Source organism: Patella vulgata, chromosome 3 (genome assembly GCF_932274485.2).
Source record: "Patella vulgata chromosome 3, xgPatVulg1.2, whole genome shotgun sequence".
NCBI classification, from domain to species: Eukaryota; Metazoa; Mollusca; class Gastropoda; family Patellidae; genus Patella; species Patella vulgata.
Genome location: NC_065881.2, coordinates 62,429,824 through 62,445,033, shown reverse-complemented (window position 1 = coordinate 62,445,033; position 15,210 = coordinate 62,429,824). Strand labels below are relative to the sequence as shown.

At 33.8% G+C, this 15,210-nt stretch overlaps 1 protein-coding gene across 5 annotated transcripts in view; it reads left to right on the top strand.

Moving 5' to 3' along the window:
* Positions 1–15,210, top strand: part of LOC126814487 (nuclear receptor coactivator 5) — a 50,820-nt gene that overhangs the window by 18,927 nt on the left and 16,683 nt on the right. For 4 of the 5 annotated variants that reach the window (XM_050539650.2, XM_050539646.2, XM_050539645.2 and 1 more), the window contains exons 3-9: positions 3,589–3,782; positions 5,857–5,967; positions 8,187–8,247; positions 8,642–8,773; positions 9,151–9,231; positions 11,443–11,571; positions 14,471–14,670. In XM_050539650.2, the coding sequence (XP_050395607.1) occupies positions 3,589–3,782; positions 5,857–5,967; positions 8,187–8,247; positions 8,642–8,773; positions 9,151–9,231; positions 11,443–11,571; positions 14,471–14,670 (908 nt within the window). The remainder of the gene's footprint in view (positions 1–3,588; positions 3,783–5,856; positions 5,968–8,186; positions 8,248–8,641; positions 8,774–9,150; positions 9,232–11,442; positions 11,572–14,470; positions 14,671–15,210) is intronic. The other variant, XM_050539649.2, reaches the window with a different exon arrangement.

Genomic DNA, 15,210 nt, shown 5'->3' with positions numbered 1-15,210 from the left:
TGTGCTGACCGTGGGTGTCGAAAAGTGGTGCTATTTATAGTAACTTCGGTATGATGGTTTCTTCCGTCTTGAAGATCGCTGCTCAATGTCTGCATGATCTTCACAAAATGGCGCCAAAGTAGACGAATCTTTCGTCCTTTAACGGAGGTGGTGATACATGTATCAAACGCAAAAGAAATATCGTTATATCTTTGGTAGTTCCAGCAGAGAAAAAACGGGTTTACGTCGGCAAAATTTAATATACGTCTGTGCGTAATCGTTTATCTTAGCACCATAGTTTTTGTCTGTCACCTTTTTAGTTTTTATTCATTCGAATATGATAGACAAACGACACAATGATCACGTGACAACCACAATTGAAATTTCTTTAAAATCTTCTTTTTTTTTTGACTATGTCATAGCCTTTAATAATATCGACAACATTTATAAAACAAAGCTTCTGTCAGCATATAGTATAAAGTAAAAAATCATAACGTTAAACAGTATTTAAAACTAAAGCTAACTTCGCCGATTCATTGTCCTAATTCCAGCGATGTCACGTGTCATCGGTATTCCGAGATTTTATCCGAAAAATATGTTATTAATGACTGTTTCTCAGAATATTCGGTGTTCTATCAGTGGATTATATTCAATGAAGATTTAAATTGAACTAACAACTGGTCTGTGAAACCATCACATCTATGATCCAATTATTTTTTTGATATCTACCTGGAATTCATATGGAGCGTCAATCAAAGACGCGCGATTCTCGAGATTCACAATACAATCCATGACGAGATCCGCCTGGCTTATTTTCACAATGTGTTCAAATTCTCACAGCATGTTTCAATGAAGGGTTTATTTATTTGAATACATTTACAAGAATGATTAGCGGTAAAATTTTGTTTTCATCAGACTGGTAAAATTACGAGTGGACCAGTATTTTTTACCTCTACCGGTACGATATACCGGTAATTTTTTATAGCTAGTGGAAACACTGTGATATGTACCTACCAACTTGCCGGTTTTAGAGAGAAGTTATCAAAATTGCGTCGTTCGAAGCGTGTTTAGAATTTTCAGAGCAAAGTTGTCATTGTTTGAAGAAAATCTGATTAGGTACATATCACTTACCGTCATACAGCCGAGGCTAGATGTAGAGTAACGGAATCTGCCGAGGTTTGCCGAGTGCTGTACCGGTATTAGAAATCTCGCGAGACGTGTGAAATTATGAAATGAATACGTGACTAAATTCACGCTTCTAATGTTGAAGAAAAGATTCTATTTTGATGGTATATTCTCGGATTTACGATCATATTTTGAATGGGGTTTATGTTTTTAAATAAAGAAATAAGTAATCTAGGCAATGTTGACGAATATGTCGATTGAAATAGTGTAAGTACTTAATTGTTTTAGAAGTTAGCGCGTGCTAGAGTAGAATGCGATTATTTAGCGGATGGTGTCATTCCTCGGGATATCATATTCTTACCCTCTGTACATAAGTTGTAACGGAGTATAAGACGAATGCCGGACTTCTGCTGAAAAATGTAGCGACTTATGACCCGAAAATACGGTAATTTTGGAAGAATTTGAAACAGTACAGATCGGCAGAGGTCGGCACGCTTTCATTCTATCGTATTACGAATTTTGTTGGAATATTACTGACATAAATTTAAATACCGTACGGGAATTAAATATGAAAAATAACGAGGTGCACCTATTTTTATATTACGGACGAATTTGAATATTTTGTTTACACATGATTTTTGTGTGTGGTCTAAAAACTGCCATCTTAAATAACGATATGAGTTATGTCCCTTTATTTTCGGTAAAAATGTCCGACTAGAAAAATTTTGAAATCCCATCACTGGTTTACATGTATCTCCAAAAGATCTTGGTTCCTTTCGAGATTGACATGTATCAGACCGTAACTTCCTGAATTATGGCCCCTTATTGAATGAAAAATCACGTTTTTAGCTTGTGGACACTCTAGAGATCACATTTTTATTCGATTTTGATGAAACTTGAAATGTATGTTTATAACCCAAAGATCTCGGTTCCTTTCGATATTCGAATTGAGGCACATGTAGAATGTTCAAACTTGGTGTAGGCGTTGATTAGGTGAATGCCTTAAAGATTATCGGTAATAAACATTTTCTGCTTACAGTATGCAGAGATAAGCAATCTGATTGGTTGATGCTTTGGGGCACGATAACTTTGGTTATAATTAAGTGAGAGTGATGAAACGACAAGTATAGATTCTTCATATCATAAGTTCGATTATGAGAATTTTCTGCTGAGGCTAAGGAGCGATAAGCAATTTGATTGGTCAAGACTTTGGAACATAACAACTCTGCTTTTAATGTTTAAACTGGATGTAGATGTTCTTCAGGTGAATGTCTAAGCAATTTCATTGGTTGATGCTTTTGGACAAGATAACTTTGATTCTATCTGATAGAGTTTGATTGCTTGATACTTTTGAAAAAAATAAATGTGCAATTAATTAATATGTTTCATCAATTTATTTTGGGATTTAGGCGGGGAACATCATTCTCACTATTGGCTTGTTTTAGCTCGTTCTCTGTCCATCTTTTGCAAAATGAGGGCGTATCTTGCATGGCAACCACTTGTTTATTACTTTGATGAAAAAAACACATACCGGTACATCAAACCTTCAGCTATGTTGGATATAACAGTTATTATAAGGTTTTATTATTAGTGCTGTATGCTGATGGGTTAAACCAGTCTGGTTGATTTAAAGTTGTCTTCTTGAAATATTATTGGTCTTGTTCTCCCACTCACAACTGCCTTAAAAGTGGTCATAGTGTACATGAATGATGTTGCTGTACATACAGATTCATCATGAGGCTATCATCCACAGGCTGCACCATAGGTTTCAGACAACCCAGACCTAGAAGACAGAAATGGATGACTGCTGCCTTGACATAGAAACGTTGTAAGAACAGTGATTACCAAAAACTGCAATTGGAAATGACATGAGCCACGAGACCATTAGTAACCTCCTCAAAGAGAGGAATCTCTGTCCTAGAGTCACACAGTCATAGTTATAGACGCTTGGGCAAGACAGTATTAGTAGAAACAGGATCAAGGGCTTGAAATAAAAGAAGAGCTATATCTCTTGCTTTCCTAATCTTGCCTGAAGGAAAATTTGGACTTTCTATTAAGGTGTAACCCATAAGGTGTCATTACATTAGCAGACAATGTTAAATTTCACTAAATTTGTCCCTAAAAATATTATGGACTGGAATTCCTCAAATTTGATTAATCCCAATTTCTAATGAATTTTTAAAAAAAAAACAACCCAAAACCCAACAATTGTTCTGATAACTCGAACTGTTAAAGTTATCATCTGAATACCGGTACATGTACATGGTCTATATGATAATATTGACAAGGATAATATTGCCTTTGTGGACATAACTGCCTATTTTATGTAATGTTATCTGCCCCTTTTACCAAAATCTTACAAACACTGAAATAAATATTTAAAAAAAAATTTGTTGCTGGTATTTAATATTTCATATAATTGAAAACGTGTTTTTGATATGGAATTAATTCCTCTTTTGACTTTTTTAATGGTATTGATTCCAGAGATCGCGGGGCAAGATCAAAAAGAAAATCAAGTAGTAGCAGCAGTAGTTCTAGTGATGTAATTGAGGTTGTTGCACCAATTCGCAGTAATGACCCTAAATATTACAATTCAAGAATATTCATTGGTCGTTTACCTGCAGGTTATACTAAAGAAGAACTGTCAGATTACTTTAAAAGATATGGACCTATTTTAGGTATGTACATGGGGGTTAATGTCCATGCATAAATGCAGACTAGATGCTTTAAGACACGATAACTTTGGTTCTAACTAATTGAGAGTAATAAAACTAGGTGTATAGTTTCATCACATAAATACCTTAAAGCTGAAATCTGATTACAAAGCTACAGAAATCATTAAATAAAAAAAACACCCTAAACAACCGCCATCTTTGTTTTCAATTTGTAGAACCAACATGATTATTGCTTAGGGGTAACAAAAACACAGGCAGGCCACGCCCACATCCAGTATATGTCCTGTCAAGCAAAGTGTGCAAACACCAAATAATTTTCTGCATCATAAAGCCTAGTGTTCAAATAGTATCAAAACCAGCAATAAAATGGTTCTTCTCTCCATCAAATAGGTATGTTTTCACATCAAAATAGTCAAGAAAGGTCACTATCCTGTTGTTATTTATGATGATCAATTCAAGGGACATAATTTTGGATGGTGATATTTTTTTTCTAGGACATTATTATATCCCTTGAATTTATGTCAACAACATGGATTTTTATATCCTTTGGAAGTGAAAACATACCTATTTGATTGAGGGAACAATACTTTTATTGCTGCTTTAGATATATTTTGGAACGATAATACTAGACTTTATGATGCAGACAATTATTTGGTGTTTCTACATTGTTGTGCAAAACATTTCACGAAATAAGAAAATATTGGTTGGTGTTTGTTGGTAGATTTGTTATTGTTTGGGTTAAGGCAGTTTTTCTGACAAAAGTACATGTGGTTGAATTATTTTGACCAATTAGTAAAATAACATGTACCTGATCAGACATAATAATTGTGTAGCAATAGTATTTTCAGTAAGCTGATGGTAGTGATAGTGAAAAAACTTCAATCACTCAGGAGGTCATTTGTAACCAGATGTGCATACTTTGCTTGACATGGCATATACTGGATGTGGGCGTGGCCTGCCTATATATTTGTTACCCCTAAGCGATCATCATGTTTGTTCTGTAGTTTTGTAATCAGAGTTCAGCTTTAACTAAGTTTGATAATGAGTATTTTCGGCTCTGGGTAAGCAAAGCGATATCATAAGCAATTTGATTGGTTGAAACTTTGAAACGCAATAACTCTCCTCCTAATTGAAGTAGAATGTTGAAACTTGGTGTAGGTGTCTATTACATGTAGGTGAAGCCTTGGCAGAGTTCGATCATGCACATTTTCCACTAAGGCTAAGCAGAGATAAACAGTTTGATTAGTTGAGACTTCGGAACACGATAACTTTGTTTCTAAATTGGTGAGAGCGATGAAACTCTGAGTATTGACTCATTATATCAATACCTTCACTAAGGTCAGTGATGAGAATTTTCTGCTTAGGCTAAGTAGCAATAAGCAATTTGATTGGTCAAGACAAGACTTTAGAACATAACAACTCTGCTTCTAATTGAGGTAGAATGTTTAAACTTGATGTAGTGAATGTATTGACTGAGTTCAATGATTAACATTTGATTGTAACCTATGGAGAGTGATGAAACTTAGTGTATAGTTTCACTACCAGGTACTTCAAAACCTTGACTGAGTTTGATAGTGAACATTTTTTGCTTAGACTAAGTAAAAATAATCAGTTTGATTGCTCAATACTTTTGAAAAAGATAAATATGCAATTAATTAATATGTGTCATCTGTTTATTTTGGGATTTCCTCAGGGGGCATATCGGCCTCACTGTTGGCTTGTTTATTTATGTCATGAAAATATTAGTCCAAATTCCATAAAATAATTCCACTCCCCTGTTATTCATATTGTAAGAGATATGTTCCTAATTCCTAAGTTCAACGCCTTCCTGCAGTCCAGGAAGAACCCTATCAATAATCAAATATTCAGAATTTCACGATGGCAAATTGCAGAGCTATTGCCCAAAGTTTAAATTAGAAAATTCTTTAAAATTTATGAAATCTGTGATCTTGATAAACAAAATTATTTAGATTGTTCTATAGGGCATAAGGAAGAATACTGCTGAATTTCAGAATTTTTGGATTGCTGGTGGTGGGTGTGCCTGACAAGCTCCTATCTATATATTTTTATATTCTAGATGTTATTTGTCACAGTAAAGGATATGGTTTTGTACAATTTTCTAATGAAGAAAATGCTAAAACAGCGGTTGAAAATGAACGCGGATCAATGATCAAAGGAAACAAAGTTGGTAAGCATTAGATCCAAGGCTTATTTGTTTGATGATCAAATATATTTATGTGGATAAAGACTACAAAGATTTTGACACTTTTTCACTGTGAATGCATTTTATTATTACAATGTCTGCCTAGTCAGAGCAGAACAGTAGGTTATTAAACCCCATTTCATTTCATTTATTACAATGTCTAGGTTAATCAAAAAATAAATTAGTGAAATTTGCAGGCTTAGTCAATGGTATAATCCTTTTTATACTGATAAACATATATATCGTTATTGTAATAATTGGAAGATTTAAAGCACTCACTAATAGAATCAAATGATTATAACTACTACAGGTATGATAAAAGTGCATGATAAGTATTCATGAATAAAATATAATCACTTTTTCAAAAAGTAAAGTCATTCATTTAACATTTCTAAGTGAAATAAGTTGTATAGCAGGGACCAAACAAAGCGTTGTTAAGGTGCAACTTCTACTCAAATTGTTTATGTATAGCAACAAATTCCAAAACATGAATTTTTTTTTTATATTGTAGTCAACAACATTCTCACTAAAAATCATATAAAATACTGTTAATCAATATGCCAGTTCCTCTTCAAATTTATAGCATAGACCCCCTTCCCCCCTTCCGCCAATCCACCATGCAATTTAGTGTCATTTATTAAAATGTTCTCTTTAAACACTTTTCTAAATTGGTAATCCAAATTGTGTAAGTTATTTGACATTGATGAAATCAGGTGTGACAGAACAGTTTGCTATGCCCAATTGGCATGAAATAGAGAAAATAATGTGGTTGAGTCACTAATTTCTAGAAGAAAAGGTACTAGTGTACTAAAACATGATGGGGCTAAAAGCATATAGAGCACTATAACTAGTTGAGTATAGTCCTTATGAAAACATTTTTTTCAGGTACAATGTCCAGTATGTATTTATTTATTTTAGAAAATAAAGATTTGATTTTTTTCTGTATCTTTGTTTGTTTTTTTATTTTTATTGCAATATGTTGCATGTGTACTTGAGACACCATTAAAGATGCATTGTGTAGATAAAGAGCTGACCATTCTTGCTATAATAGTTCAAAAATAGATAATGAAAAATGAATATATTGAAAATTTCATTAAAATTACTTTATCCTGGGAGATGTTGCACAGGTTGTTTATTAATGTAGCAATGGTACAGGAGAATCCTAATCCATTTAAATCTCTGCTATCCGATGTTCTAGAGAGTTGATTATGGGCTTGTCATGTTAATGAATGCCTAAATAATAGTTTTATGTAACATTTGTAGCCAAAATAAAGACATGCAATAGGCAGAGTTAGTTCTTACATAGTGCATCTTAAATCATTGACAGTTTTCTTAAATATCTGAATGTTTAACATTTTTCTATGGCGTTCATATATTTGCAAAGTTTTAAGTTCTCATGGTAGAGTAACTTATCTGTAAGAATATCATCTCAGACAATTTGGACAGATTTTGCTTTATTAAGCTGTGCTATAGATTTTTGAGCGAGGTGCAGAAATGGACACTGATCAACAATTGATCTATTTAAATCGCTTTGTAATTTACTGCGTGTCTTTTTTCGTAAATTTTTTTTGAAGTTTCATAATGTTGGCTGTTAAAATCTGGTGAATATTACATAATAAATACTATTATCACTTATGAACTGTTAATATTTTTGATATCTTATGAGCTTAGTCTGAAATAATACTAGATGGTATTATTAAGAACTATTTGTGTTATTGCAGTGCATTGACTTTCAAAAGGTTTATAGTTATACACTGGGGCTTTACCCACGCATAATTCATAGTATGACCCTTTGTAATCCATGTCATAGCTTTCAATACCCTATATTTTATAAAATGGATAAAATCTCGCATTGAGTGAGTGCCTTTAGTATTGTAGCGAAGCCCCGGTGTATTATTCTTAAAACACAATAAATACAGTTAAATTTATAGTTTGTATTTGTAAATACAATAGAATTGTTTATATATTTGGATAAAACTAAGAAATGTTGCATTATTTGAAAAAAAAAATATGACACACCACCTCCCTCCAAAAAAATAATAAAAATACGCGACAAGTGGACAGTAAGCACATTTTTTGTGCTGAGACTCCTTGGTGCATAAAGATGCAGAAAAGCGATATGTAGTAGGTACTTAATAAGTGAATATGTATAGGGGTTGGCATGTAAAAGGAAACATTACAATAGTATATGTTAATTTTTACAGATGTGAAAATGGCTAATGAAGGAAGAAGTGGTGCAGGTCGTGGTGCAGGACCAGGTAGGGGGTAAGTATCTGTTTCCTACTTATATGTAGGCAGGGCCCTCACAAGGGGGAGGGCTCTGAGAAGGGCATATGCCTGGGGGTGACAAATTATCTAAGTGCATACCAGAAATATTCAAAGGGGGACCCTTTGAATATTTATGGTCTAGCCTCCTTGGAGACTGAGATAGCAAATCATGGGCCTTCTCTTTCTCTAAACCAGTGTAAATCACTTCATATTTCAGCAAATAGATGGGGTAGAATTATGATTTTACCAAGATATATTATAGGATTTTTCGATCAAATGATATATTTATATATTATTAATTTTTCATTCAAATAGAAAAAAATATAAGAGAAATAGGGAGCTTTTTAAAATGACAATTTATAAAGTAATTTTGTTGATGTATGTGTTATAGTGGAGGAGGTCGAGGAGCTGATAATGGTAGACATCAGCCCTCGGTCGGGCGAGGTAGAGACCGATCACCATTAAGAGATCCTTATGATGACAGATTCCGTGATCCATATAGAGATCCTTTGCCACCAGCCAGGTAATTTATTATGCTTTATTATAAAAGATAGTGAAATTATTTGACACTTTAAGCTGTGTGTGAACCTGATCAAATTTTGTCATTGTAACCTTGTAATAAATCTACCGTAAAAGTCAGGATTTATTTAGATTTTTGTTCAAGAATACTAAGACTTTTCAACTTGTCATAAGCAGAAACTCAACAAATTCAATGTTTCACATCTATTATTTTTAATTAAATGGTGTTTGGCCTAGCTATCTCGAGGGGTGGGGAAGGGGATTTTAAGATTTCCTGAAATTGCCATACCTCAATCTCATACATCTTACAGTGGCTCTTAAAATATCAGTAGCATGTAGCGATGTGTTAATAGCATTTCAATGAATTCTAATGTATTACAGAGATGATCCATATTATGCAGATCCCTATAGACGTCCACCTCCAATAGATGACCGTTATGACCGATTTGATGATCCATACAGGTAGGTGGTACACATATAATTTTCCCTAATTAGGTATGCCCGTTAATTATAAATAGAACATGACTATTGTTTAGGTTGTCCACTGCCTTTCGAAAAAAGCCGGTTACTATTAAAATGGGTCTGTGAATGCCTTGACTGAGTTCGATCATGTACATTCTCCACTAAAGATAAGCAATTTGACTGGTTGAGACTTTGGAACATGATAACTTTGGTTCTAATTGGGTTAGAGCGATGAAACTTTTGAGTATAGAATCTATACTATAGATTCATTATATCAATACCTTGACTAAGGTCGGTGATGAGAATTTTCTGCTAAGGCTAAGGAATTTGATGGTCAAAACTTCGGAACATAACAACAATGCTTGTAATTGAGGTAGGATGTTTAAACTTGATGTAGATATTCATTACATGAATGTATTGCATGAGTTCAATGATTAACATTTCCTGCTAAAGCTAAGCAGAGCTGAGCAATTTCAGTGGTCAATGCTTTGGGACAAGATAACTTTGATTCTAACTGATGGAGAGTGATGAAACTTAGTGTATAGTTTCACTACCAGGTACTTGAAAACTTTGACTGAGTATGATTGTGAACATTTTATGCTTAGACTAAGTATAGATAATCATTTTGATTGCTCGATACTTTGAAAAAGATATATGTGCAATTGATTTGCGCGTCCATTTATTTTGGGATTTCGTCGGGGAACATCAGCCTTACACTGTTGGCTTTAAATAAAGAATAAATTAACTTTTTCTGATTTCCATGATGAATTGGCGATTCCACTGCTACTTTTTCCCCACAAATCTTATATCTCAGAATCTAACCATGGGATCTACCTGAAACCTTGACCTATCCAACAAGAATGGGTGGTGGCTGTGGATTAAAACCATTTTCAGAATGTTTACGAATCTGAAATCTTTGAATTTTTCAAACAAAAAACTAACAATGCATAACAATTTACCTATTTTACTTATTCTTTTTAACCTTCAATTTTCGAATTTCGAAAATTCGTCGCTGTGATTTCGTCCTGGAAGTTCAGACGAATTTGACAACTTCTTTAATATTAGCTCGATTTTCATGAAATTTAGAATGTAAGTAGATCGACTGATTCAACTGGAATGATGTCATTTTCTAACTTATCTCCCCTTGGAGAAATTAATGATCAAAGTTTTCAACCCAAAAAATCGAAAAATGTAGGTCAGATTGCCTTGAAAATTTCTTTCCGTACTACTAGGACACTACTGATGACTGATGTGTACACAAAATATAAAGTTTGTTGATCAAACCAGAAATGCCACCATATTGAAACAAGGATATTTTACTTACAGACATGGGGGTTACATTTTCTGAATCCTCGAAGGAATGCCTAAAAAAACGCTCAAAGCAGAATTTTGATTTAGGTCACCATTTTGAATTAAAATTTGAATCTGAAAAAAATTGAAAAATCTACATTAACAGGCTTGAAAAAAAAAAAAAAAATAGGCCGATGTTTATTTAATTTGTCTCCTATTTCTAAAATGAATACATTTCTGTATAGCCTGGATCAGGGTCGAATTTTTGGTATTTGACAATTTCAAAATTGTGCCTTTGGCGTTTTTCGTGCTAACAAAGTTGTTTGCAAGTGAAAAACTCACATGAACAGCTTGTAAATAATCACAATAGCGAATTCGTCTTATATTTCTAATTATAATAAGTTTTTTGTGCCAACAGAGTTGCTTACCGCACATATTTTTTCTTAATTTTCATAAACTTTGAAATCAAGTCAAATGTTGATGGCAAGCGATTAAGTAGGTCATTTGGTGGCTATTTTATAAAAATTGTTTGGTAACCAAAGGTTCTGGGCAACTTTTAAAATGTTAAAATGGGAAATTTCGCTGGGTTGAAATGTTTACCATTATAACTTAATTAATAAATCTTTTCTGTTTAAGATTCCTAACAAGATCAATAACATCTAATGGGAAGTGATGCATAGTTGTTTTTGGCCAATTTAATCAGTAACATCTATCAGGAAATTTTGCCCTGTTGAAATGTTTCTGGTTATAACAACTCAGCAAATTTTTGACCAATCTAAATAAATGAAAGCTTTCACATTTGCTTTGGAGATCTAGTTATTATTATTATACAGAAAACCTGTCCCCATTACTCTGTTGCAATATATATTATGCAATGGAAGCTGGTAGAACATGGGTAAATGATTTTATTGATGATTACAGAAGACGTGATCCCTTTGATGATCCATATGCTAGAGATCCCTATTACCAACCACCAATACCACCACCACGTAGTAGAGGTCCACCTCAACCAATGGAATGTGAAATAATTATGCTTAATCCAAAGTTAAGGTAAGTGCCCTTACTGAAAACATAGAGTTTGGTTAGAAAATGTTGGACTTATCAGGTGATTGCGTTCATGCATACAAAAGAAACCAGTGAAAGTATATAAAAAGAAACGAAATATAGATCTGTATTTTAATCAGATTGCCAGTAGCCTAGACGGCAGTCGTCTACTGAATGACTTAATGTAAAGGCGGTAGTTTGCCACTTGATGTATTAAGTTAAAATGTAATTATGCCAACAATAAAAAGGGCGATAATCCCGATAAGACGATGCTAAAAGGGTTAAAACTAACAATTTAGGAACAGATAACAAATCAGCGTTAATGTTTCTAGTGGGATACCCACAGTTCCGTGCACTACACACTAAGGCTGTGCAAAAATATCGATATAATCGATAATCGGTAGAAGTTATTTAGCGATACGATAATCGATATTGAAATTCAAATATCGATTATCGGTATATTTACCTTCTGACGGCAAGTTACGGTCACTTTCATATGACTGAACTTGCCGTAGTCTGGCATGCAGACGAATGAATGAATACACAACGTCAACACAACTATTTCCCCCCTCTGCTTACAAACTGGCACATTTTAAATATATATTATTGTAAAAAACTAAACTTTAAGATTAAATACATTATTTTAATATTTTCGTTGTTTTTGTTGTTATTACTAGTTGAAACTAAAATAGGTCACGCACTTTGTGAACAATGACTATCGCACGTGATATATAGTAAAATTAGAATTATCTCCCTTCTTTGTTCTTGGGGGATTACGTGGCTAAGTGGGTAAGACGCTAGCTCGCTAGCCTGGAGGTCGGGTGTTCAATCCCTGCATTGGTCGAGAAAGTTCATCCAGATTTTCCGGCGTGGTTCTCCCTTGTCAGTGATGCAGGACGGAGGGGCTGACAAGGAAAGCTGTCTAGTCGTTCGGATGGGACGAAAAACCGAGGTCCCGTGTACACATTGGCGTGCACGTAAAAGATCCCTTGGCAGTTGGAATTCGATATAAGAGTAGGCCGTAGTGCCGCTGTCCGGGCAAAATTTCCCTCATAGCACACTGTATGGCGTATGCCCGTCTTCATTAGCCCAGGTTAGGAGCAGAACAGTAGGACGTTAAACCCCATTTCATTTCATTTCATTTCTTTGTTCTTGGTTGATTTGTAGAGAAATCGTCTGCTTTCACGATAAAACTGATTGTATTATTAATGATCAACTCCGCTTTTATTACTAAATCATGTCAGATACAGCCCATACAAAACACGTTTTTGACTTCTAGGGAAAATATCTATATCTCTCGTAATTTCGTGGAAGAATTCTACTTTGGTTTTCATCTAAATTAACCAATCATAAAAATTCTACTTTGAACGCCCGTAATTATTTTTTTATTGTCCAATCAATAGACGCCTTCTATTTTATTTTAACACTGTGTGATCGCCAGTCACTTGCAAAGAGAAACCATGTATTGTCTTTGTATTTATCGGAGATAAAAAAAAGGTTCAAATGAATCAAGAACAGAACTTAGAATAATACTCAAGTTAGTCCTGCATTTAGCAACTAATTATTTTACATTAATTGATTTTTTTACGTACATCGGCACTGTATTAGACTAGGATAATAACACTACTGTAACTCGATCAACACAAATAACAGGTCGGGAAAGTTCGGATTTTTCCGGAAAAATGATAATCGATTATTATCGATAATCGCTGACAAATTCTTGCCGATAATCGATATTGAAATTTCATATCGATTCCCAGCCTTACTACACACCAAAAACTTGCCACAACAGACTGCTTCATTGGCTAATCCCTTTCATCAACCAGAACAGGGGGTAATATAACAATTCTTCCAGATCCTAGTGTAGTAAAAACGAAATCGGATCAGTGTTTTTAACCAGATTGCTTTTAATCAGTGTTAGTTTTTGCTCAAGTTATATTAGCTAGGAGAACGTAGCTAAAAACGTTGAGATATACTGATGTGCTTGTGTTTAGCTACGATTATGTGCTTTTAATTCCAAGTGGCAAACTCAATTTCTTTATTAATGCGTGTAACATCTTAAAAATAAGATAATTTTATACCATTATGACTAATTAAACTTACAGAGGCCAATGTAGTGGCACAACTATCACCTAACTCCAAATATTTTTAAATTAATGAAGCATTGTTTTTATCCAACATACACCGCCATACATCTCCCATTTAAAAATAGCGTTCCTAGTAACGGCTTAATGCAATGATTTATACCCGTTTTAGGTAGGATTATATGCTTAATTGTAGTTGGATGTGGCAGAAATATTATAAATAACAATAATCAATCGTTGTTTTGATCAAAAATATTGTCAATTTTGCTTACTGAGACCCGATGTGATTTGTGTTGGGTTGTGATACGTGGAACTCTATAGTACCATCTCTTATTTCGAAACACAGAGGGTTGAGAGATGAGGTTTGTTATCTAAGGTTATATAAATAAGGATGTATGCCCTAACTTCGTAATTAATACACTTGAATTCTTTCACACACTTATGTTTTGATCCCTAATTTTTGACTATATATATTTCATGTATATGGTTATTTGTATAGGTATATTCCTTCAATGTGCCTGAATTTAGGCTCAGGACTGATGTTGTTTATGATGTCTGTATATTGTGTCTTGTCCGTAGATTTGTCTTGTCTAATTGTTGGTGCGTGGTGCAGTCCCCCTTCACTTACTATTTACAGTGCAGGCAAGATCAGATCCCAGTGATACGTTGGGGGATGAAAGTAAAATATAAATTATAGATAAAATTCCCCAAACAACGAACCATTTGATAAAGGACTTTCTTAAAACGCGTCCTGGAATAAAACTCTCTTCTTCTAATGCTGTCTGGCTTTTATTTGAATCTATTAATTTTTTTTTGGATAGAAATTATGCGGATGAAATCATGGGTAAATTAAAAGCGTTGAAAGTTGTTACTGGAATACTTTCTTTCCCTGAAGATCAAAATGTTCAGAAGCAGTTAGAAGAAATGGCTAAACAAGGTGTCCTGTATGCAGTTGTCATCAATTTACAGAATGAACTACATAGTTCTGTTATCTTGAACATACTTCATGGTACTCCTCAAGGTAAGTACAAAAATTCTTTTCAAGCAAACAAGCATCCACTGAACTATGAGTACCAGTTTTTAGCAGATCAAAAATAAATGCTTGGTGATAGTATTTGTGGCTATAAAAATTCTTTGTATATCTGTAATAAAGAAAAGAAATCTTTGGTGTCCCAGTGTCTTTAATTTACTCTTTTTCCCCAAATGATACACTATTAAGTGTATAATTATGTTCTGCACTTTATGCTAAATGCAAAATCCATGGAGATAAAATATTGAAACTGTAAATAAAAGTGAGGATATTGGTTGCGTCGATTACCTATTCATACCAAAGTACTAATGTCTCTGAATTATTAACTATTGATGCAAAATCCAAACTGAGATAAAATATAAAAACTGTAAATAAAAGTGACGATACTGGTTGTGTCAATTACATATCCATACCAAAGTACTAAAGTTTCTTGATTATTAACTATTGTTTGTCAATAACCTGCTTGTATGGAGTTAATTTCATTGAAATTACTTATTTATTAGACATTTTATGTTTGCGTTTCGGCATTGT